The sequence below is a fragment of the Chelonoidis abingdonii genome, chromosome 9 (genome assembly GCF_003597395.2).
Source record: "Chelonoidis abingdonii isolate Lonesome George chromosome 9, CheloAbing_2.0, whole genome shotgun sequence".
In the NCBI taxonomy this organism is placed as follows: Eukaryota; Metazoa; Chordata; order Testudines; family Testudinidae; genus Chelonoidis; species Chelonoidis abingdonii.
In genome coordinates this window covers 37,857,543-37,882,797 of record NC_133777.1, presented here as the reverse complement: position 1 = coordinate 37,882,797, position 25,255 = coordinate 37,857,543, and the positions used below count along the sequence as shown (strand labels likewise).

At 43.3% G+C, this 25,255-nt stretch overlaps 1 protein-coding gene across 3 annotated transcripts in view; it reads right to left on the bottom strand.

The window, feature by feature from the left end:
- Window positions 1-25,255, bottom strand: part of CREBBP (CREB binding lysine acetyltransferase) — a 203,366-nt gene that overhangs the window by 142,144 nt on the left and 35,967 nt on the right. For all 3 annotated transcript variants that reach the window (XM_032781631.2, XM_032781632.2, XM_032781629.2), the window contains exon 2: window positions 20,328-21,040. In XM_032781631.2, the coding sequence (XP_032637522.1) occupies window positions 20,328-21,040 (713 nt within the window). The remainder of the gene's footprint in view (window positions 1-20,327; window positions 21,041-25,255) is intronic.

Sequence of the window (25,255 nt, the reverse complement as noted above, 5' to 3'; positions counted from 1 at the left end):
AGACAGGGAGTGCGCCAGACACTGAATTTCTGGCTGGTGGCAGTGTTACCAGATCTAAGATAGTAATTAAGCTCAGAAGTGTTCATGCAGGTCCTCACATTTGTACTCTAAAGTTCAAAGTGGGGGAAAAAACCTTGACACACCTTTAGACCAATTTTGATCTCAACTGACCAAGCCTCAAACAAAAAACATATAAAGAAGGAAAGAGAAATAAAATAAAAAAATAAATAATCAAAAAACCTTGCTTGTGCTGCAACCCATAGATTTCTTCATCCAAATATCTATTTTGTTGAAGCAATATGTATCTAGATCTCGCATATTACATTAGAAAACTAAACTGTTAACCACATGAGTTCTTCTAGTGACCAGTAAAGCCTAAATCGGGGTTAATTTTGAAGTGAACTGGGCAATACTCCTTTAGAGTGTTTAGGATACTGATTCAGGAGGATGTTTGCATTTTTAGGATTATAATGGGGGTATATATATATATATATATTTTTTTTTTTAAAGTGTGTTTGTTTTGTTTTGTTAAAGATTTTTGCTGTAACCTGTGTCAGCTTACTCAGGTAGTTATTGATGACAAAAAAATTTCAAAATATGAATAAGATCAGAAGGGGGAGCGTGGTGGTTTACAGATTCACAGATGTGCTGGTTTATAAATTCACAGATTTTAAGGCCAGACCATACTATTTCATCCACCTACTCCCTGTACTGATCCCAAACACTCATGTTTGACTAAACCATACCTTCCAGAATGCATCCAGTCTTACTGGGAAAAGCATCTTGAAAAACTGACAGAAGATGCCACTTCACCTCAGTTTAAAAAAAAAAAAAAAAAAATACTGAGTGCGCCTTCAACCTTATGAACCTCTGGAAAGCTCCAAAGGAACAGCCCCCTTGGAAGACTCCATAGTAACAGCCTTCCTAGTTGTCCACCCTCAGAATGTGTCCCTATTTGAATAATATGCCTTCTTCAGAGAGGTGGAGAAAAATGTGGTTCTTTTTACAGAATTCCAAGCTGCTGACTGGAGAACACTGGTTGAAGTCCATCCCGCCCATGCTTGCGCTGCTCCTCACCCGTCATGAGACTAGCCAGCATGCGCTTCTCAGTTCCTTCTCTACCTCAGAGTCAACTACTAGAATGTCGAAGTAAAGGGAGGAGGGTAGGTCATGGAGCACCCATAGAGACATATCTTGAAGAATCATCACAACTGCACAAGATGAGTAACTTCCTCTTCTTCAAGCAGTGTCCCTGCTGTAGGTGACTCCCGACCAGTACTCAGCACTAGAGGCTGGATCTTCAGAGTCTGATACAGATGATAGTATTGTGGCACCATATTTGGAGTCTGCAGCCAAATCCCCCAGGATGAAATAGTGTTCTGCAAAGGTATGAACAGATGCCCAGTTAGCCGCTCTGCAGATTTCTTGGAGAACATGACGGAAGAGGGGGACCAATCTCATAGAATGCATCATACTGAAGATGGGAGTGCTACATTATGCAATTAGTAACAGAGTTTAATACAGTGTAGACCCACTTAGAGAGTCGCTGAGTTGAGATCACTGTACCTTTTGACCAATGTGCAATGGAGAGAAAAATCTCAGATTTCCTGAAAGCCCTCGTCCTGTCCAAATAGAAGGCAAGACTATTCTCACTTTGAGCGTATAGAGGATGGCTTCCCTGTTATCCCCATTGGGTTTGGGATAAAAGGCTGGAAGCTAAATAAGCTGATTCCTGTGAAATGCAGAAGTCACCTTGGGAGTGAACTTTGGATGTGGTATAAGTGTGCCCTTGTCAGGGAAGAACACATGAAAAGGGGGATGCTCCATCAAAACCATTATCTCCCCTATATTTCTGGCAGAGGTGATAGCAATGAGGAACACCGTCTACATGGAAAGATGAGTTAGTGAACAAGTGGCACTCTAATCAGTCCTTTTAATCCTAGATTGAGATCCCACTAGGGAGTGGGAAGCCTATGCTGTAGAAAGAGGTTTGCTATGCCCTTAAGAAACCTCTCAAGCTATAGATGAAACATTGGAAGGCTATTTAAAGGGCTCTGTACGTGGAAACTACACAGGCCAGGGAGGGAAGATGAGCTTTCTTCCAGTCCACTACGGTTTTGAGGGCACTCCTCCATCCACTATGTCGGAAATTTTCTGAGCTGGTCCTAGGTTTGTCTAAGAGGCAGAAAAGAATCTTGTGGGGAACCTGACTGACTTTCCTAGTCATAGCTGGTATAAACTTGGCCCTGATGATATCTTGCTTCACTCCAGAAAGGCCCATTTGAAGTCTGATTTTCTCCAGGTACCAGAAAGAAAACAAGGGTGAAGAAGTCTGTGTGTCATCTTTAGTATAATGCTATGAGGAAGGGTTTTATTTTTAAGGTGAAATGAATAATCGAGCAGCTCAGTGTCTGCCCTGTAAGAGAGAAGAAAGTGAGCTGGCTGCCACTTTTCTTGAGGCATTTCCCTTTTTGGGACAAGGTCTGGTAGACCAGGACAGTTTCTAAGACAGCAAGCTATTTGAAGAAATTCAAAGGTGCTAGGATGACTGAGGGCTGGGTCTGCTGAAAACCCTACTGAGAGACAGGTAGAATACCATCCAAGTCTTCTATGAGGTCTCAGAACCCTAAGCAGTTTGCCTGAGCAAGTTTAAGAGGCAGAGCTCCTCATCTAAAACCAAGAGCTGTTTAAATGATAGACAACATCAGGCTTTACAGCTGTTGAAAGCCAGCCCAGGGAGAGAACCCAAGGCTGACCCACAGAAGAAGCAACAGTGATGCACATGGGGCAAAAGGAACATGCCACAAAAGCAGGCGAGGAAGGAGGGAAGGAATCTCAGACCTTGGGCATTTCCTTCATTTTTGATCCATCAATTATTCTGATCCTTGGGTCTTGAATACATTCAACTACCTTATAAAGCCAGCAGGAGAAATTGGCTGAGTAAACGCAGGTCCTGGTCCAAAAAACTATGTAGGGCAGAGGAGCTGCAAACACATTTTAGCAACAGAAGACTCTTTAAATCCAAGCACTGAGCCCTGTTTTAAGTCACCATTAGAACTAGAGTAAGTGCTGAGCAGGTGCAAGGAGCATTCTGTGAAACATGAGGATTGCTTGTTGCTAGGTGATATTCTAGAAGGACCCTTCTTGATTAATCCAACATAACCAAGTCTGTCTCATTTTAGCAGAGCCCACTGGATGTCTGAACAGACTGACTACCCTATCAATTTTCTCATCTTTGGATTATTTAGGTGTAAAACTGCTCACCACACAAAGGGAAGAGTTGCTAGTATCTGATGTGATTGCTAGGTTTTCCTTGGCATGGATGCCTTTTAAGAGGCTGTTTAGCTCCAGGCATCTTGCAGAAGCTCACACACTGTGAAGAAGAAAGTTTGGAATACAGAGATTCCAGACAGATGAAATAGATGTACCCACTGGTCTGTCAACTGGAAAGACTGAGAGGGTGTGCGTGTAGGAGGTTTCAGGGTTTGTTCTGAGTTAAAACGATATACTTTTGCTAGTAGCTTAGAAAAGTAGGCCAAGTCCTTAGAATTAAATTTGACTCTAGGTGTCAAGGCTCTATAAACTCTGGAGGAATAGAAAAATTAGGGATGGAGAAGAAGATGAAGTGTCCCTATAAGTGCTCCACTATAGGTGCATCTGTGCCTCTAATCGGAGAATTCAGGTAGCAGTGTCCGTTCAGCCTGCACATGCGCTCTCCCTCCCTCATGGTCTGCCTCGAGGCCATCTAGCACTGCCTTCAGTTCCTTTGCTACCACAGAGTCCCTGGTTGAGAACTCCAAAGTAGAAGGGGGGGAGGGGCAGGTTGTAGAGCACCCACAGGGGAACACATCTTGAAGAACCATCATTACTGCTCAAGGTGAACAACATCTTTGAGTAGTATCCCTATGGGAGCTCCACTGTAGGTGATGTCACAACAGTATCCCCCATGGAGGGCTAGAACTTTGGAATGGAGTCAGTTATTGATGATAATACTGTGGAGCCAAAGACAGCATCACAGGCTGAGTCACAGGTAAACGCGTAGTATTCTGTGAAAGTATGGGCAAAGACCTAAGTTGCTGCCCTGAAGATTTCAGAGATGGGGACATCTTTAACAAATGCGATCGAAGTGGAAATGGATCTTGTGGAGTATGTGTGGATTCCTGAAGGGGGTTACAGGTTCCAAACATAGTAACAATGATTAATACAACTGGAGAACCATTTGGAGAGTCTGTGGGGTGATATTGTGGAGCCCTTGGATTTTTGCACGACTGAAAGGAAAAGTCTGGGAGATTTCCTAAAATCCTTAGTCTTGTCCAAGTAGAATGCTAGGGCCCTCCTAACATCCAGCATATGTAGTGTGGCCTCCCTATTGGCACGATGTAGTTTTGGAAAAAATACAGAGAGGTGAATTTGCTAGGTCACATGGAAAGATGAGGTTACCCTGAGGAGGAACTTGAGGTGTGGCCTCATGGTGACTTTGTCCTTAAACAAGACCATGAATAGCAGGCTTGCCATCAATGCCATCTTCTCCCCTATCCTTCGAGCTAAGTAATGGCCATCAGAAATGCCATCTTCATGGATAGGTGTAACAGGGAGCAGTAAGTGGCAAAGAGATCTGTTGTGAGGTTGAATGTCATGAAGAATTGCAGGATTCGTTTCCCATTCACGATCATGGGAGAAGTTCCGACAGAGACTGTCGGATTTGTGTATCCCTGGCAGGCAAGCGGCTGACATGAACATGCGTGGCGGATGCAGCAATTCTAAAGTTTTATCGCTTCTGAACAAAGGGAGGGTGATCTGGCGCCCCCTTTGTCATTTATGTAAAACATGCAGGTTATACGGTGTCATGACTTTTGTGAGAGTATCCCTGATGAATGGGAGAGAATGTGTGCAGGCATTTCTGACAGCTCTTAGTTTCAATAAATTGATATGGAGTGCTGCTTCTGAGGAAGACTACTTGCCCTGGACTTCGTGGTCATTTAAGAGGGGCTCCCCAACCTATCAGGGAGGTGTCTAGTGTTAGGGTCAGCATTGGTGGGGTTGTATGAATGGAATACCCACATGGACACTGGAAGGCTACTTCCACCAATTCAGGGCATTTCTGCTCAGGGAGCAGACAGATCTGAGCCACATCTACAAACATTTCTTCAACAACCAGATGTGTGGAGTCACAAAAGTGCAAACTGCCACGTGTTCAAGAAGTCGCAGACAATTCCTGGCCAATGTTTGTGGGCTGGCTTGGACTGTTTCTATGAGACTCATGAGAGTGGCCAATCTATGTGGCGAGAAAAACGCTCTTGCTTGTACTGCATCGAGCTCGGCCCCAAACAACTCCAGTTGTATCAGGGTGAAGATCAATTTCTGGGTATTGAGCTGTAGACCGTTGTGCAAATATGCGCATAGTCATCTGGGTGGCCTACAAGGCATCCCCGACCAAAGGAGCCCGGAGGAGGCAGTCTTCCACATACGGATAGATAACAATACCCAAATGTCTGCAGTTGTGCCACTATGATGAAAACAACCTTGGAAAATACCCTAGGTGTGGATGGGAGCACTCTATACTGATAATTGTCCTGCCCAAAGGAAACTGGAGGAACCTCCTGTGAGATGGCCAGATTTAAATGGAAGACGATTCAGGGCCAAAAACCAATCTCCTTGCTCCAGAGTTGGAATAATGGCTATTTGCGTGACCTTCCTGAACTTTGGAGACTTCATGTATTTGTCCAATGCCTTCAGATCTAGTATGGGTCTCCAACATCCAATCATCTGGGGAATTGGGAAATACAGACGAACAGGGACTGGTTCTATGGCCTTAGGCATAGCAGATCTATTTTCTGATGAAGTAGACTCAAGTTAAAAAGGGTCCCTGAAGAGGGATAGGTTTGGAAGGTGGGTTTGGGGGAGGGATCTGAGGTGGATGGCGTAACCCTTTGAAAAAATCTCCAAGACCCATTTGTCAAAGGTGATGTTCTCCTAATTCTGTAGAAGAGGGTAAGGCAACTTCCAAAGGGACATGGAAGGTCCATAGATAACCATCCCTTGCAAAAATGGCTGCTGCTGTTCAGGGCCTCAACTAAAACATCAAAACTGATATTTAGAGGATGAGGGTTGAGAGGTTGAAAACTGCATGGCTGACTGTTTCCTCTTGCATCTGGGGCCTTATGCGGTGACTCGTACTACTACTTTGACAGTGGGAACTCAGGTGTTTGGGATCTGTGAGGAGGTTATTAGCCATATTTTCTCTTCTGTCCCACTGTGTAGATTCCCAGGGAGCAGAGCATGGCCCTGAAGTCCTTTAACATGGGAAGTGACACATCAGTCTTATTGGCAAAGAGTTTGGGCCCTTCAAGCAGGAAGTCCTCAACCATCATCTGCACTTCCTTGGAAAGGTGTAGCTAGGATGCTTGTCTCATTACCATCGCCATCAAGACCGACTGGGTCGTCATATCCACAGCATCTAGGGCCTTCTGTAGCACTATTCTAGCTACTAACTTACTCTCTTCAACAATGGCCTGATATTGTTCTTTTTGCACCTCGGGCAAGCAGTCAATAAATGTGTTGAGTTTCCCATAATTTATGTATTCGTTCTTAGCCATTACAGCTTGTAGTTCGGCAGCCTGAATTGTAAGGTCACCGACATATACGCCTTCCTCCCAAACAGGTCCAGCATCTTTCAGTCTATCATATGAAGTTGACTGGCAAGATGATGTTCTCCCTGTGTATTATGCATCCACAACAATACAGTTAGGTTGAGGATACACAGGGAGGAAGTCCGCCTCTTTAGCGAGGACACAGTACTTCTTGTCAGCTCTTGCACGTTGGTGCAAAGGAAGCTGGTGTCTGCCAGATGACCTTGGAAGGATCCAGGAGCACCTCGTTAAGCTTCTTGGCTCTCTGAGCTAAGAGGTGAAAACATTATCTACCACCTTGTGGTGTGTATCTATCACAACCTGTAGCGGAATTTGAAGTTCTGCCACCCTCTTGGTAAGGTCCTGAAAGAGCCTCAAGTCATCAGCTAGTAATGAAGGAGGGGCCATCACAGCCTCATATAGTGAGTAGGAAGTTAGCTGGTGGGGTAGTCTCCACTTCAAAGTCTGGCCTCCTGCCCTTCAAAAGTTTCTTCCTCAGGCTCTGGGCACCTGGACACTAAAGCTGTAGAGACCGCCTGATGGATTCTTTGAGAGATAATGGATGCTCACAAGGTACAAATCCATACATAACCCACGGATCCCAATACGGCCACAGGGCAAAAGGGGAGAAATGGTAGCAGTGGCACTCACAGAGGACTGTACCTGATTGAAGGTTGGCATAAGGGAACGGTTGGGGAGATCCCTGATGTTGCAATGGTGGGACACTCTGAGAGAACAGGGAAAGATGGAAAGTGACCAAGACGACAGATTCCTCGCTGGAGAAGGGTGGTGCTGACTGGGGCACTGGGTAAATAGCCCAGTGTCAGCGGTGAATCAGAGGACCTAGACATGCTTGGAACCAGGGCTCTGGTGCCAAGTAGTGGGGATTCTGGTTTTTCAGTGACTGCCAGCTCCCTCAAGAACACAACTCTTGCAGTACTGTTGATACGCTCGGTATTGTTGAGGAGTGTCGGTGTCAACTCGTTGGTATCACAAGTTGTTTATGGGAGGAACTCTATGTCAAACAGATAGCTAAGGGTTAATGTCTCTTTCACCTGGAAAGGGTTAACAAACAACACCTGACCAGAGGACCAATCAGAAAACAAGATACTTTCAAATCTCAAGGGAGGGAGTTTTGGGTGTGGGTCCTTTGTTCTGTGTCTGTGTGCTGTGTCTGATCACCCTCAGAGCCTAGAGAGCACACACTTTCAAATCTCAAGGGAGGGAGTTTTGGGTGTGGGTCCTTTGTTCTGTGTCTGTGTGCTGTGTCTGATCACCCTCAGAGCCTAGAGAGCACACACTTTCAAATCTCAAGGGAGGGAGTTTTGGGTGTGGGTCCTTTGTTCTGTGTCTGTGTGCTGTGTCTGATCACCCTCAGAGCCTAGAGAGCACACACTTTCAAATCTCAAGGGAGGGAGTTTTGGGTGTGGGTCCTTTGTTCTGTGTGTGTGTGCTCTCTAGGCTCTGAGGGTGATCAGACACAGCACACAGACACAGAACAAAGGACCCACACCCAAAACTCCCTCCCTTGAGATTTGAAAGTATCTTGTTTTCTGATTGGTCCTCTGGTCAGGTGTTGTTTGTTAACCCTTTCCCCTATGATGAGGGTGTTTTGCCACACTCTGAATAAGGATGGTTTTGTCTGTGCTGATCTTTTAGAGACTGTTCGGTCTCTGTCTTTATCTCTGGGAGGTGGTGATATTGCCTCCACACCTGTGCCCATCAGGTCCTTAGGCAGTGCCGCAGAGCTCATACAGGCAGTTCCCTGATTTTTCTGGGTACTGTGCTTCGGAGCCATCAGTACCGAGGTGGCCACCGGGGATCCCCTTCGGCTGGCCAAGGACTCAAGTTTGAGGCTTGGAGCCCTTTTTCTGGAGGCTTTGCGCGGGAGAGGGGACGGGAGGGGAATCAGACAACTTCTTTCACAACTCTACCCCTCTGGATGTTGAAGGCTCTATAGACAATCTTTGTCCTGGAGAACTAGGTTCAGTCAGCGGCTGAAGAGCACCCTCCATTAGGAGAAGTTTAATTTCAGCTCCCAGTTCATATGAGATCTTGCCTTTAGCTTCTGGCAGAAAGAATGTGCGTGTCCTCCAGGCACCAGACACAATGAAAGTATCTGTTTGTTATTGGGATTGCCTCATCGCAGGAGAGGCACTTCTTGAAGCCAGGGGAACCAGACATGTCTCTCCTGGGGAAATCACCCCTAAAAGGCAGGGAAACGTGAAAGGTGTGGTTTTTGTTTTTTTAATTTAAAGAACTGAAAAACTTAATTCAACTAATAAATACCCATGCAGTGATCCCCCCTGAACAAGGGCAGGAAACGTGAAAGAAAATTTTTTAAAAACGAAAATGGAAAGTCTAAGAACATTTACTGCTTCTACTAAACACTTATCAATGCCAAGAAGGAAGGGACTACTTACTCGGTGCCTAGCCAAAAGGCAGACAAGAAAAAACTTAGGGAGGTTCACCTGTGCAGTACTAGATAGCGTGGAGGCAGATCACAAGGGAGTGCATGTGTGGGCTGAACGGACAGAGTTACCTAAATTCTCCGATTAGAGGCGCAGATACACCTACAGTGGAGCACCAGTATTCAAAGAAGAATACTGGTTAATCTAGGTCATTCCACGGAGACTACAAGATTGTTCCTTACCATATATTTATAGCGCTTCGTTTTGTCTATTTTGAAGTGGTCCAAGTGATAATGTTTTCCAACCACTGCACTTGGGACAATATCTGCCAGCCTAACAGATCTCATGTGATGAATTTTTTTCTGATGTTCAACACATTAGCTCTAGTTGTATCTAAATAATATTTACTCTTGGTGCTGATACTCTTCCAGTATATTGACTGCAAGGTGTTTGTCATAAACAGATAGCTAAGGGTTAATGTTTCTTTTACCTGTAAAGGATTAACAAAGGGAACCAAACACCTGACCAGAGGACCAATCAGGAAACCGGATTTTTCAAAGTGAGGGAGGGAACTGCTGGTTTTGTCTTTGGTCTGTCTCTTTTTTTGTTTTCTCTCGGCTGTGAGGGAAGAGCTTTTCTTTTTCTATCTTCAAGCTTCTAAACTTCAGTTTCCCAGTTGTAAGTACAAAGGTAGCAAAGCAATAGGCTGTTATATGTTTTGTTTTGTATTTACATGTGTGGAGTTTGCTGGAATGTTTCAAATTGGATCTCTTTTTGACTCAGATTGGTTATTCATATTTTCTTATAAGCAATAGGCCTGTATTTGTTATCTTGATGCAGAGTTTATAGTATTATGTCTTTCTTTCTTTTTATATAAAGTTTTCTCTTTTTAAGACTTGGTTGAGTTTTCTCTCTGGATAGATTAAGGTACAAGGGGAGGGGATTCTCTTTGTGTTAGATCTACGGAGGGTGGCTCGGCAGCACCAGAAAGTGGTGGGAGGGGAAAGAGATAGGATTATCTCTGTTTCCTTGTGCTCGAGGTTTGTCTCTTTGTGGATAAGGAGACGTGCTTCTTGGTATTGTGATGTAAGAGATTGCATCAGAACCTCTCAAGTTAGCCCAGCGAGGAACGTCTGGGTGGGAGAGGGAGGGGGAAGGGAAGTGGAGATTTCCCTTGCCGGTAGACTCAGAGCTGCTGGGTCTTGGGGGTCCCCCCAGGGAAAGGTTTGGGGAGACCCGGGCGAGTTATCAGGAACTCTGAATCCTGATTGGTGGCAGCGAGATAAGATCCAAGCTGGTAATAAGCTTGGGGGAGTTTCATACTAAGCACCCAGATTTTGGACGCTAAGGTCCAGATTTGGGACAGGAGGCTTATTACAGGGCTAAAACTGTTAAAGCCATTCTCTGCGTATCTTGCTTATATTTGTCTCATGTTAGTAAACCCCTTTGTAACTGCCTAGGCATTTTTGTTGCTCTTCTCCAATACCCTTTTAATTTGGCTACATCTTCCTGGGACTGAATAGCCAAGGAGTGAAGAGCATGGGAAAAAAAATGTGCTTCTCTCAAAGGTCTGGAAGCCTACTGTCAGATCACTCACCATGCGCATTTCTAGCCCTGACTCAAAGGCAAGCTTTATCCTCCAAGATCTTAGGAGAATCCAGGACACATTAAAGTGGATGGATAGGACATGTGTGATCCCGAGGGCACAGTGATGTAGTTCAATGTAAATGCCAATCCAACTCCCACTTCCATTCAGAAGAAGTTTCAGCTTCAAAACAGGGAGAAAGTGCCTCTGTGAACTTTCTCAAATTTTCCTCTCTATCGTTGAGGGGAAAACCATGAGAAAAAGAAAAACCAAAAAAGCTCCACTAACATGGAATGAACTACTGTGACTGACACCAGTGAGAAGAAAAATGGAAAGAGAGGTGGTCAGAGCAGAGCAATCCTGAAAGGCTCTCAAAATTAAAAGCTAAGGTACAAAAAAATGGTTACTTCCCTGCATGGTAACTGCTCTTTGAGATGTATTGTGCACGTATACATTCCAGTGTAGGTTATGTGCACTCAATGAACTCAAGTTGGACGCTTTTACCAGCAGTACCACTAGGAGACAAACGCATCCCTGTGCAGTGAGCAAAGGGCATAAAGGGGCATGGCTGCTGCCTCCTTGTTCCTTCACATAGCCGTCTAATACCTGAACTAGGGGGACGGTGAGACAGTTGTATAATGTATGTATTGTGATACTGCATGGCCAGAGGGCAGCAGGAGAGTGTTAGCAGGGAGCCTTATTCTCTGCAAGAGGAGGAAGGTTTGCTATAGATTAACTAGAGCACCTGAAGCCAATTAGAGCACTAGCAGTCAGTCATGTGATAAAAACCCCTGCTTCAGTCAGTCAGTCAGACAGTGTGGGAGTTGGAGCAGGAAGGTTTGGTTGGAGCAGAGAGCAGTTTGAAGGAGTTGGAGAAGAGAACAGTTTTGAAGAGAGACAAAAGGAAAGTTTGGAGGAGTGCTGCGGTGGGCTGAGAAATCCAAAAACCCTAGTAAGGGGCACCTGGCTTGTGTAGAAGGAAGGCAAGAAGCCCCTCCACAAGCTGAAGGGCAGGAGAGGGAAGTAGCTCAGGGGAAGGAACCGCCAGTTCAAGTGGTTCACCACTAACCTCAGGGCCCCTGGGTTGGGACCTGGAGAAGAGGACAGGCCCAGGTCCCTCCCTTTCCACTCCCCTCCTCAAGGACACTAGTAAGGCAGTTAAATACCAATTCAGAGGCAAGCAATGGCGCCCTGAACCTTCCCCAAAGAAGAGAAAGCGTAAGACCCAGCATAACAGTACCGGCAATTTGCCACAGTATGCAGAGCAATCTCAAAGAACTGTAGTTAAGGAACAGGAAAGAAACCATGTTCAATTCTTCAAGTGATAGTGCACAAATACATTCTAGTGAAGGTGACTCATCAGTTATTCCTTTACAGGGATTACATGATGAGAGACTGTAGCACTGACTTGCCAAAATTGGCATTGCCCAGGAAAGTGTGACTGATAACAGTGTCTGGAGAAGGTATGTACCAATGACCACATTGCTGCCTTGCCAACATCCACATCAGTATGTTACTCAAGAAGGTCGATGAACTGGAATGAGCCCTTGTAGAATGGGTCGTTGTTCTAGAAGGAAGAACATTTGCTAGATTATAATAGAGCTTGATAAAGTCAGAAATGCAGCGATACACACGCTGGTCTGTAATCAGTTCCCCTTTACTTCTTTAAACAAAGAGCAGAACCATGTACTGGCAGTGCACATTCCCTACTACGTATTGAAGATACTTTCTGTGGCCAGGATTGAAGGCAGCATACCAATCCCTCATCACTATGGATGGGATAACAGATGCAAGGGTAACCATTTTGAACTTGATTTTCTTGATATGTTCAATTTTCTTATATCTAGGAGGAGACAAAGACAGCCTCCCTTTTGGGGAATCAGGAAATAACGAGAATAAAACCCTTTCCCTCTGTGTTGGTAAGTAATTTCTGCTATTGCTCTCTGATCAAAGAGAGACTAAAAGTCTCTTAACATTAATACAGCCTTGTGAAATGGGTCCCAGAAAAAGGATGGGAAGCGGGGTTTGGGAAGGGGATGGAAGTGAACTAGATAACATTTCCCTCCTGCACAGTGCTGAGATCCCAACTGTCAAAAAGCATTGCTGTCCTTTCACTGTAAAAGAAAGATAGATGATTTCCAAACTGGGGGATGAAGGGAGATGTCAAATTTTTTTTAGATGATTCACAGTCTGTATGCTGTCCACAACTGTGATGACAAGATGACCCTAATGAAGCTAAGATCTAGGAGAATGGTCTGCTGGGGACAGAGCTGACAGGTGATGTATAGGAGGTTTATATCTCCATCTAGAGACATCCTGAAGTCTCAAATAGTAGCAATGTCTATGCTGTGCTTGTCGTGTTCATCACTAGGGTATAAACTCCCAGAGCGTGAAAAGTTATATGGGACTCTTAACATGCACATGGCGTCATTGGTCTTCTGAAAAAACAACTTAGTGCCCTCAAATAGCAAATCCATAGTTCCTTTTGGATGCTGGTGGCCTGCAACAAAGAAGAACACCTCTTTGAGATGCCTGTCACCACTGAACATAAAGCCACGTTAGATGCGTTGATAGCCTTCGAGAGATGTCCAGGCAGTGAAGTGACTTTCAGAGGCAATGATCAAGAACTGCTCTTTATAATCCTCTGACAACTGGTTTGTGAATACAGAAAATTCGTGACCAATTAATAAAGGAATACTTAGACAATAAAGCCTGATAGTATGACACCCTCATTTGAAGGCTCACAGTAGTATACGCCTTTCACTATATAAATCCAGTCTCTTAAATTCCCTGTATTTCAGCATAGACTTGGGGAACTACTTCCTTGACTGTTCACTTACCGAACAACTAAAAAGTTTGGGTAGAATGAGCCTACAAAGAGTCCAGGAGATCCACAAAAGTGTTTTAGGTTATCACATAGACAGAGCCCTCCAACATCCAAAGTAGGGAACTTCTCAATGACTTTACTAGAGCAAGGTTTTGGAACACATACCAGAAGATGAATGTTCTGACTGAAGTGGAACACAGATATAACCTTAGGCCAGACCCCAACTTTATGCCTAAGAGAAACCTTGTCTTTGTGAAATGTTTGGCAGCCCCACTGGATCCGTATTTGACAGTGTCACCTCAGACTGCTGGTGAGTGTGTTGCTTATGACAAGACTGACTCTGCACCAGAGGACTATTTTTGTGCTTTTCTGAGAGACATGGAGCATGGCCCATCAGCCTCAGAAGGTTTTAAGCACTCTAAGGAAGCTGCAGGAGAGGAGGAAGATCTACATTCCTCATGCGAAGGAGGCTTCAAAGCAGTGGCAACCAAATAGGGCACTCCTCGTAGAGGAGCTCTCTGCTTTCTCGTGGTGAGGGTCAGGCCCTGAGGAGGGACATGTCATTTTTTCAAGATGATGAACCTTAAGGCAGAGATTCCTGTTTTTTCATTCTCGTGGGAAGCGTGGTACAGAGGGGGCATTTGTCCCTCACAGATCCCTCACCAAAACAAATCAGTGATAAGGATAACAGCCCTGCACATGGCACATTGTTTAAATTCAAGGGATTACTGCATACCAAAGAAGTCCAAAAACAATTAACTAATACTATAACTAAATTAAATGAACTATATACCAAATGAGAATCTCTCTTTCTAAACTGGTTAACCAAGGCTCACGAGTGACAGGAAGCTCCAACTCCCACCACAGGTGGTAAGAAGGAACTGAGAGGGAGGCACCAGCCATGTCACCTTTGTGTCTCCTGCTCTGTGCATGAGGAGGGCAGGAGCATATGTGCAATCCAGCTGTACTGTTAGCAAAAGTCTCCAACTCGATTGTACTGGGTACACATATGCCTACGGTGAAATGTATAGGTTCACAAATCACTCAAAGGAGAACCATCAGTTCTGAATTAGTATACTTAGGATACAGAAACAGCTTAGTGTGTTTTATTGTCTTAATAAACGAACAATTGAAGATTAAAATGTGGATAATAAAGAGGAAGGCTAATGAAAATGTCACACATATCAAGTGACAAATGAGTTCCACAGGGCTAGCTGTGCAATGCACGAAATTCCTTTTTTCAATTTTGCTGTAGTTCTCCTAGTGCTTTTCTTTCAAGGGTACGAGTATTAGTGCCCGATTTACCGTCACTGTAACCCAGTATTATACACTTTTATCCTGTCCTCTTTTATTCATGTCCTCTATGGCTAACAGACCCAATCTTTCCACTTTCCACATGGAAATGTTTCTGCACCTTTAACTGTTCTCACTATGCACCTCTGAATTCACTCTCTGCCATAACTTATTTGAGACAGGATGATCAGAACTGAACACAGTATTTATTCTATGTGAGGGCACACCACTAATTTATATAATGGTATTATATTTTCAGTATTATTTTCCATTTCCTTATGCAACCTAACATTTGCTTTGTTTTTCTAAAACTAAACCACAATTAGGTCCAGGTCTTTCTCACAGAATCAAAGAGTGTAAGGCCAGAAGGGACCACCACATCATGTAGTCTGACCTCCCATGTAGCACAGGCCACAAATACCACCCAGCACCTACACCCTAAATCCAACAACCGAAGTCTAACAGCCCATAAGAAGCTTCAATATTATGTCACAGTAGGGACCAACGCCCCCAAGGAACCAAGGTGTACCAATGCCAAAGGCCCCCACAACAGCAGAGAAATAATTAAGATATACCCAGATAACCCTGGCAAGTGACCCACAACTACATGCAAACCCTTCCCCAAGGTCACTGCTAATCTAAAATTCCTTCCTGGCCTCACATATTGTAATCAGTCTGATCCTGAGCATATAAGAATCAGTCAGGCAAGCATCAGAGAGAATGCTCAGTGACCCCTCAGAGCCCTGGCCTTCCCCTCCACCCGTGGCCTTCCCTATGTTCTCAGAGGAAGGGGTTAAACACTAGAATACTATTTTTTCCCTGGGGGGAAAGAGGGGAGTGCTAATCTTTCTGACCCCTGCAGAAATCTGGCTGAAACCCTGAAGCATGAGCTTTTAGGAACATAAGACATAAGCCAGAAGTGAGTCCAACGCTGTTGAGCACTGCCACCAACCATCACAAGCAACCTGTCACACAACCACACTAAATTTGTCCAGCTCTTCTTAAAACTAAAAAAGCTGTTTGCCACCCCAATTCCTATTGGCATGCTATTCCAGAACCTGACCCCTCTGATGGCCTCCTCCTATTTCCAGCCTGAATTTGTTCATGGCTAATTTATGCTAATTTGTTCTTGTACCAACATTATCCTTTAGCTTAAACAGCTCTTCACCCTCCCTAGTATTTACCCCCTAATGTATTTATCCAGAGAAGTCAATCTTTCAGCCTTCTTTCTGATGCACTAAGCAAACCACACTCTTCCACATACTCAGTTTAGAACTCCACGCACTGCAAGATCAGGGCCACAGATTGTAAGGTCTCTGCACCAGAGAACTTGTCTTCCTGACTGTTTGAAATGTCACTGGTAAGTTCTTTTGAAAAAAGGAAAATAAAATGGCACCACAGAATAAAAAAGCAGAAGTCACATGACCTCCATTCAGCTTGATAAAACGAACAGGAGTACTTGTGGCAACTTAGAAACTAACAATTTATTTGAGCATAAGCTTTTGTGGGCTAAAACCCACTTCATTGGATGAATGCAGTGGAAAATACAGTAGGAAGATATATATACACAGAGGACATGAAAAAATGGGTGTTGCCCTACTAGCTATAACTAGAGTAATCAATTAAGATGGGCTATTATCAGGAGAAAAAAAATTTTGTACTGATAATCAGGATGGCCCATTTCAAACAGTTGACAAGAACATGGGATAACAGTAGGGGAAAAATTAGAATGGGGAAATAGGCTTGAATAAAGACTGGGAGTGGATGGGTCATTACACAGAGTAAAACCTAATTTAATGTGTCCAGTTTACAAATAAATTCTAATTCAGCAGTTTCTTGTTGGAGTCTGTTTTTGACGTTTTTTTGTTGTTGGAGTATTGCGACTTTGAGGTCTGTAATTGAGTGACCAGTGAGGCTGAAGTGTTCTCCTGCTGGTTTTTGAATGTTATAATTCTTGACATCTGATTTGTGTCCATTTATTCTTCAGTCACCAGGTCTGCCGTGACATTATTGGGGATACAGTTCCTGATGGCTTGTAGTCCATCTTTGAGCGGAATGTTGGCGTAGAGGGCTTCTACATCCATAGTTTCTAGGATGGTGTTTTCTAGAAGATCACCAATGGACTGTAGTTTCCTCAGGAAGTCAGTGGTGTCTAGAAGATAGCTAGGAGTGTTGGTAACGTAGGGCCTAAGGAGAAAGTCTACATAGCCAGACAATCCTGCTGTCAGGGTGCCAATTCTTGAGATAGTGTGTCCAGGATTTCCAGGTTTATGGATCTTGGGTAGTAGACAGAATACCCCTGATCGGGATTCTAGGGGTGTGTCTGTGCAGATCTGTTCTTGTGCTTTTTCAGGGAGTTTCTTGAACAGATAGTGTAGTTTCTTTTGGTAACTCTCAGTGGGATCAGAGGGTAAAGGTCTGTGGAATGTGGTGCTGGAGAGCTGCCTAGCAGCCTCTTGTTCATATTCCGACCTGTTCATGACAACGACGGCACCTCCTTTGTCAGCCTCTTTGATTATGATGTCAGAGTTGTTCCTGAGGCTGTGGATGGCGTTGTGTTCTGCACGGCTGAGGTTACGCGGCAAGTGATGCTGCTTTCCCACAATTTCAGCCCATGTACGTCAGCGGAAGACTCTATGTAAAAGTCCAGTCTGTTGTTTTGACCTTCAGGAGGAGTCCACCCAGAATTCTTCTTTTTGTAGTGTTGGTAGGAAGGGCTCTGTGGGTTAGTATGCTGGAAATCTTCCTTGAGTCAGAGACGTCGAAAGTAAGATTCTAAATCACCACAGAACTATATCATGTTCGTGGGGGTGGAGAGGCAGAAGGAGAGGCCCCGAGATAAGACAGATTCTTCTGCTGGGTTCAGAGTATAACTGGATAGATTAACAATATTGTTGGGTGGGTGGGTTAAGTGAACCACTGTCATGGCCCCATGCGGCATGTAGTAGTTTAGATAGTTTAGTGTCCTTTTTCCTTTGTAGAGAAGCAAAGTGTGTGTTGTAAATGGCTTGTCTAGTTTTTGTAAAGTTCAGCCACGAGGAAGTTTGTGTGGAAGGTTGTTTTTTTATGAGAGTATCCAGTTTTGTGAGCTCATTCTTGATCTCTCCATTTGATGTATAGGATGTTGGTCAGGTGGTTCTGCGGTTTCTTTGAGAGTGTGAGCCATAATCTGTCAGCATAGTCTGTATGGTATGTAGATTGTAATGGCTTTTTTACCTTCAGTCCTTTTGGTATGATGTCCATCTGTTTTCATTTGGAAAGGAAGAGGATGTCTGTCTGCATCTGTACAAGTTTTTTCATTAAGTCGATGGATTTCCACTTCATACAGCTAAGTGCAGTGCCTTGCATGGTGACAGGTTTCAGAGTGGTAGCTGTGTTAGTCTGTATCAGCAAAAAGAACGGGGAGTACTTGTGGCCCCTTAGAGACTAACAAATTAATTTGAGCATAAACATCGGACGCATGCAGTGGAAAATACAGTAGGAAGATAAGTAATCCTTAGTTAAAACTAGTAAAATTAACTCCAGGTCCATTTCACCCTAAGTGCGTATAAGCGAGTTATAACTACATAACGCACACGTGTAGAAGCTAAAGAAACCTGCTCCAATGGGTTACTTTTTTAAAAATGGAAATAAGCCAAATAATTAGATATTTTCATTCCGTTTCCACACATTTCAGAGATAAACAAATCTACTTAGAGAAAATAATCACCTACTCCTTTCTCTAGTTACCTCCCAATAACCATTCTTTTCCTGTAATTATAGCAGTTAATCTTTATACAAAGCACATTTAAATGTTTAGGTCCATAGACTGATCAGTGTGCTCAGCTTTACATCATGCTGCCAATCTGTTTAGACCTTTAAGCTTCCCTTCCTTAAAATAAAGAAAATCATCCCCCAACAGGAAAGAGAAGAATTTGTGCCCCAACTTCTGTCAGCACCAAACCAACAAATTTAACACTCTGCAGCCAAGGGTGATACTAAAATAATCCCCAACCCTCAGACAGGGTCCAGGGAAATTCCTTACTGGAAAGCTCTGCACTCCCAGCTGCTGAAGGAGTGAAGTGGCTGGTAGACTAGACTTCACACAGAAAACATACTCTTCCCCTGTCATGTTTAGCCTAGTGGCCAATATGAAATGAACAGTCTTCAGAACAGAACCCAAAGGGATATATAGCCACATCACCAAACTACTCAATGCATTCTTGTTTGCAGTTTCAGCAGAAGTGTAAAGAACTGAGTGGGAATGGAAATTGAACCTGTCTTCTTCAGCGTTCAGTGGCCGAATAGGATGTCAGTCTCCAAAACTAGCACATGACTTTTACACTTTTCCAATATCTCAAAGTCATAACTACAGCAACAAAATACAAAAGTGGGGTCCCCGAGATTCCTGTATGAAAGCAAACTGACAATAGCAGTTTTGCTTAAACATGACTTTTGTGAAACATGACTTTTCCCCACCCACCAATAGGAGATTTGTTATAGATCAGATCAATAAACGCAATAAATACAAAAACTCTGATTCTGCTCTTCAGCTGTAGGGGGAGAGAGGAAAAAGGAAGCTATAAATGGGTGACTTGCCACTCATACACTGTACCCTGATTGTCTCATAGCCCTCTGACAGACAGGTGTCTGCATCACAAAAACGGTCACTATAATTCTGCTAACTGGTACTTGTCTTTAAGCAAAGAAGCCAAAGTCTTCAGTGGAATTACACTGACATGGCAGTATGGAGAAGTCTGTATTGCCTCTGACTATTCTGTAATTTTTCTGTAAACAGGTACCTATCTTCAAGCCTGTCAGTCCAGCGTCTTTATCAGTACTAAACCTGCTTAGATTTAAATATACATTTTTTCCATTTGCTAGAGTGAATCATACAGAAATGGCCAGCAAGTTACCTCTTCTCTTTTTTGGACCACTAAATTCTTCTCTTCCAATAACTTACTAGCAAGATTTTGTCCTAGTTTAGAGATTCTAAACAGACATTTTCATTTATGATGGTACAATGAAAAGCACTGTTTTTATTGTCTCATTTTCAGGACATCCTAATGCCTGAAACTGATAAGTGCAGAATTCACGAAGCATATTTTTTCCTGTTATTTTCCTTACTACACACAATGGAATGCAATGAGCTATAAGAGAATCAGAGTTGAATCAGAATCTTTTTTAAACAGTGAAACATTAATTGCTGAAAAGACTTGATGCATAGAATTTATAGTCTTAGGCTAATTTTAAAATGTAACTTTAAAACCCAATTTTCTTTAAATTAACATATCCTACTGTAAGCATGAAACCTTTAAAATTTTCACATGATAAATAGATTACTTAGGCACAATCAAAGTTTCCTCTTCCGCTCAGAGCTGTGATCTGTTTAGGATCTTTAGCACAGTCAGTTAAATTACACTAATCACTACAAAAAGTTTTCTTAGTTTTACATGAACGAGGAATATCTAATTTACACCTAATAACTGAAAAAACAAAAATACTTCCAAGGCATCTGAATTTCCATCAGTTACTAAAATCAGTTTCTCAGATACCTGGAGGAAAAACATGCATCTAGACAGATAGAAGTTATATGTACATACTTTTGCCATTGCTCCTGTCTGTGCTGTGTTCAGGCCTGTGTGACCAGCCATCTGTGGTGACGCTTGGGTTAAAGTCTCTGCCAGCACACTGCCTGCATTCCCTTGCATGGAAGGGGCAGAATATTGCATTCCTGCTCCCCTTCCTCTTCCAGCTGCCCCAAGAGATCCATTCATTACCTGCCCTTGTCCTTGCTGAGGCTGATTCATTAAATTGTGGCCAGAGTTACTGTTGAGAAGGCCCTGGTGAGTTTGACTGAAATTAGCATTCATACATATCCCAGGTCCAGTCTGTGATGTTGCAGGACTGCTTGTCACCATCCCCACTTGCTTTTGTGCTTGAGAGTTCAGTGCTTGTGATGCAGGTGTGGTAGGTCCAGAGGTGCTGGCTGCCTGCTTTGCAAGGCTTGAGGCAGAAGAGTCTCCCTGGTTTAAAGGGCTCTTACCCATAGCACCCAGATTACTAATGTTAGCACTGTTGGGTTGCCCTTGGACCTGGCTACCAACTCCCTGCTGGACAGGGCTATTTGAGTTCACATTTCCAATTCCAGGATTCAGGGTAGAGCTACCGTTTCCCCTTAGAAGTTCAGAAAGTTGTTTGTGTTTGGAAGCTGCATCTGGAACAAGATTCCCACTGCTGTTTAGAAGGCTTAACTCTCCATTGGGGATCAGCTCATCAGGAAGATCATTTTCCAAGTCAAACAGAGATCCAAAATCTACAAGTTAAACAGAAATTTACATAAGACACCAAATACGCTGAACAGGCAAAGTGACTGTAGTCTATTTGTTCAAATAGCTGTATTTTAACCATAACAAGAAGAGACATTATAGGTTAACACAAATCCAAGAATGTATGCCTTATTTTATGACAATATTATACATTAATATCCACCAATATCTCCACAGGGAAAGAATGACTGCAGATGCACCAGTAATTATAGATTGTTTTCATATGGGAAGTGCATCTGCACTGAAATGTATGCAAAGTGACAAACTCTGTAAGGCAGATTAAGTGGAAGTACTCCCCACTAAACGTACATATTTGTCCTAAATTTTTGTTGTTGTTGTTTTGCAAAACATCAGTTATGACTTCACTACAGCATCAAACAAAAGAAAATAGGTTTAACAATGTTAGCTTCCTCAAACATTTGCATATTCAGCACGGAACAGGAGGTAACTGGCAAACTAAACTGCTCCTCATGTAAGTCTTCCCTTTATTCAAGTCTGCCTAGTAACGCACTTGATACGGTTCCGCATGGGGAATTATTAGCTAAACTGGAAAAGATGGGGCTCAATATGAAAACTGAAAAGGTGGATAAGGAACTGGTTAAAGGAGAGACAACGGATCATACTGAAAGGTGAACTGTCAGGAGGTTACTAGTGGAGTTCCTCAGGGATCGGTTTTGGGACCAATATTTTTATTATTGACCTTGGCACAAAAAGTGGAAATGTGCTAATAAAGTTTTCTGATAACGAAGCTGGGAGGTATTGCCAATACAGAGAGGGACTGGGATATCCTACAGGAAGATCTGGATGACCTTGTAAACTGGAGTAACAGTAATAGGATGTAATTTAAAAGTGAAAAGTGCAAGGTCATGCATTTAGGGATTAACAACAAGAATTTTTTGTTATAAACTGGGAACGCATCAGTTGGACGTAACAGAGGAGGAGAAGGACCTCGGAGTATCGGTTGATCGCAGGATGACTATGAACCACCAATGTGATATGGCTGTGAAAAAAGCTAATGCAGTCTTGGGATGCATCAGGCCAAGTATTTCCAGTGGAGATAAGGAGATGTTAGTACTGTTACACAAGGCACTGGTGAGACCTCATCTGGAATATTATGTACAGTTCTGGTCTCCCGTGTTTAAGAAGATGAATTCAAACTAGAACAGGTATAGAGAAGGGTTACTAGAATGATCTGAGGAATGGAAAACCTGTCTTATGAAAGGAGACTCGAAGAGCTTGGCATGTTTAGCCTAATCAAAAGAAGGTTAAGGGGAGATATGATTGCTCTCTATAAATATATCAGAGGGATAAATACCAGGGAGAGAGAGGAATTATTTAAGCCAAGTACCAAAGTGGACACAAGAACAAATGGATATAAACTGAAGTTTAGACTTGAAATTAGATGAAGGTTTCTAATCATCAGAGGAGCGAAGTTCTGGAATAGCCTTTCAAGGGGAGCAGTGGAGGCAAAAGACACATCTGGCTTCAAGCTTAAGTTTACGGAAGGGATGCTATGATGGGACAGCCTAATTTTGGCAATTAATTGATCTTTGACTATTAGCAGTAAATATGCCCAATGGCTTGTGATGCGACACTAGATAGGGTGGGATCTGAGTTACTACAGAGAATTCTTTCCTGGGTGTCTGGCTGGTGAGTCTTGACCACGTGCTCAGGGTTTAGCTGATCACCATATTTGGAGTGGGGAAGGAATTCTCCTCCAGGGCAGATTGGCAGAGGCCCTGGGTTTTTTTGCCTTCCTGTGCAATGTGGGGCACAGGTCACTTGCTGGAGGATTCTCTGCACCTTTAAGTCTTTAAATCACAAACTGAGGACTTCAATAGCTCAGACATAGATCAGGGGTTTGTTACAGGAGTAGGTGGGTGAGATTCTGTGGCCTGTGTTGTGCAGGTCAAACTAGAAGGTCATAAGGGTCCCTTCTGACCTTAAAGTCTAAGCCAGTCACTTCCTAATACATCTGACACCCCCCCACCCCAAAACAAAAATTAAAAAAATTGTGTATATATATATACACACACACACACACCCCACATCACTTCTACAGCTAGGCCAGTAAAGTATATTACAATATAAATGCTGTTCCATCTGACACATTCTAAGCACAGCACTGTCCTACAATAGGGCTCTCAGCTTAAGAACTCAAATTCATGAAGATCATGTGGAGATTTCATATGGAGACATCCAAGGCTGAGGAAACTATCCAGCTACAGAGGATTGCTGTCACAGCACCAGGGGAGGACGATATGGTTCTGTCACAGGGAGAACACCAGCAGCTGGTTACTTCTGGCAGCAAGCAGTGCTCCACCTATACTTCCAACCCACCCATCTACCATGGTGATAGAAAACAGATATGCTGCCCTGGCAACGAGGGATGAGGAACTACCCACAAAGGTGGAGGAGAAGCAGCCATGTATCCCCAAGGCTGGGAGGATCGCAGCCACCAATCCCAGGAGGAAATGTAGGATAGTGGTGGTTGGTGACTCTCTTCTGAGGGGGATGGAGGCACCTATCTGTCATCCTGACATGGCATCCCAGGAGGTAAGCTGCCTGCCAGGGGCCTGTATCTGAGACGCTACAGAGGGATTGTCGAGGATCATCCAGCCCTCTGCCTACTACCCGATGCTACTCATCCATGTGAACACTAATGATACTGTGAGGTATGACCCTCAGCAGATCAGACGTGACCACAGGGCTCTGAGAGTAAGGGTGAAGAAGTTGAGAGTGCAGGTGGCGTTCTCTTCGATCCTTCCAGTCCAGGGTAGGGGCCCAGGCAGAAACTGCTATATCATGGAGGTGAATGCCTGGCTGTGAGGATGGTGTCACCAGGAGGGCTTCAGCTTCCTTGACCACAGGATGCTGTTCCAGGAAGAAAAAGATTGCTAAGCAAAGATGGGGTCCACCTATCGAGGAAGGGGAAGAGCATATTTGGATACAGATGGGCTAACCTAGTGAGGACTTTAAACTAGGTATGGAGGGGGCAGGTGACCAAAGTCAACAGGTAAGTCAAAAACATGGAGGCCTAGGAGAAGATTTGGAATTTGGGAGGAGCATGGGCTGTTATAGCAGGGATAAGGGAGAAACATGACAGAATGGCGGGGGGGGGGGGGAAGAGGGCGCGAATCAAATCAGTATCTTAAATGTGCGTATACTAATACAAGAAGTATGGTGAATAATCAGGAAGAACACGAAATGCTAGTAAATTAACACAACTTTAACATAGTTGGCATCACAGACTGACCTGGTAGAATATGCATGACTGGAATGTTGGTATAGAAAGGTACAGCAAAAAAAGGGAGGAGGTATTGCCTTTTTAAAAATGTATACACTTGGACTGAGGTTGAGATGGAAATAGGAGACAGACTTGTTGAAAGTATCTGGATAAAGATAAAAGGGGTAAAAAAACATGAGTGATATCATGGTAGGTGTCTACTGCAGACCACCTAACCAGGTAGAAGAGGTGATTGAGGCTTTTTTTAAACCAGGGTGGATAAAAATGAGTATTTTTTTTAAATCAAAATATTGGATTTTTTTGATAAAATGCTTTTTGAGGAAAAAACCTATCTAAAGATAGTTTTAATTAAGATACATTATAGCTCAAAGGTATCTCATTATGGAATAGGGATTATAAATTCTAATTCTATAGTATGAGACAATATATTCACGTAATGTTTAAGAAAAGTTTTGTAAATGAGTTCCAGTAGTTCATGGATTCAGGACCCAATCCCATGGGGTTCCAGGACCTTCTGTAGAGAAAGTTTAACCTAAATAATCTATCTACCAAATGGGACTCAGTGCTCAATCTAGAAGATACCATCAGACATGCTCAGTTTTGCAGTTTTCAAACTGTGGATTTGTGTCTCCAGAGAACATCCTTGTTAACATAAAAAATGTTTTTAAATAGAAAGAGAAAGGTGAGAAATAACAGACCTCAACCCTACTGTCCCTCTGCAAATTTGTGTACACAGAGTCAATCCCTTACCTCTCTCTAAAAGTGCAAAGTTTCAAAAAGTTCAATGAATAGAAGATTGTTGTAGACGGAATAGATTTGGACAAGGAGAAGAAATCTGGAAATAAATGTGAGAAGGGAGGGACAGGGAGTAGAAACATATTCCAGAAGTCTTGAGGTCTTTCCAAGCATAGCCTTCGTTGATTTGAAATCTACCATACCATTCACTCATTAGAAG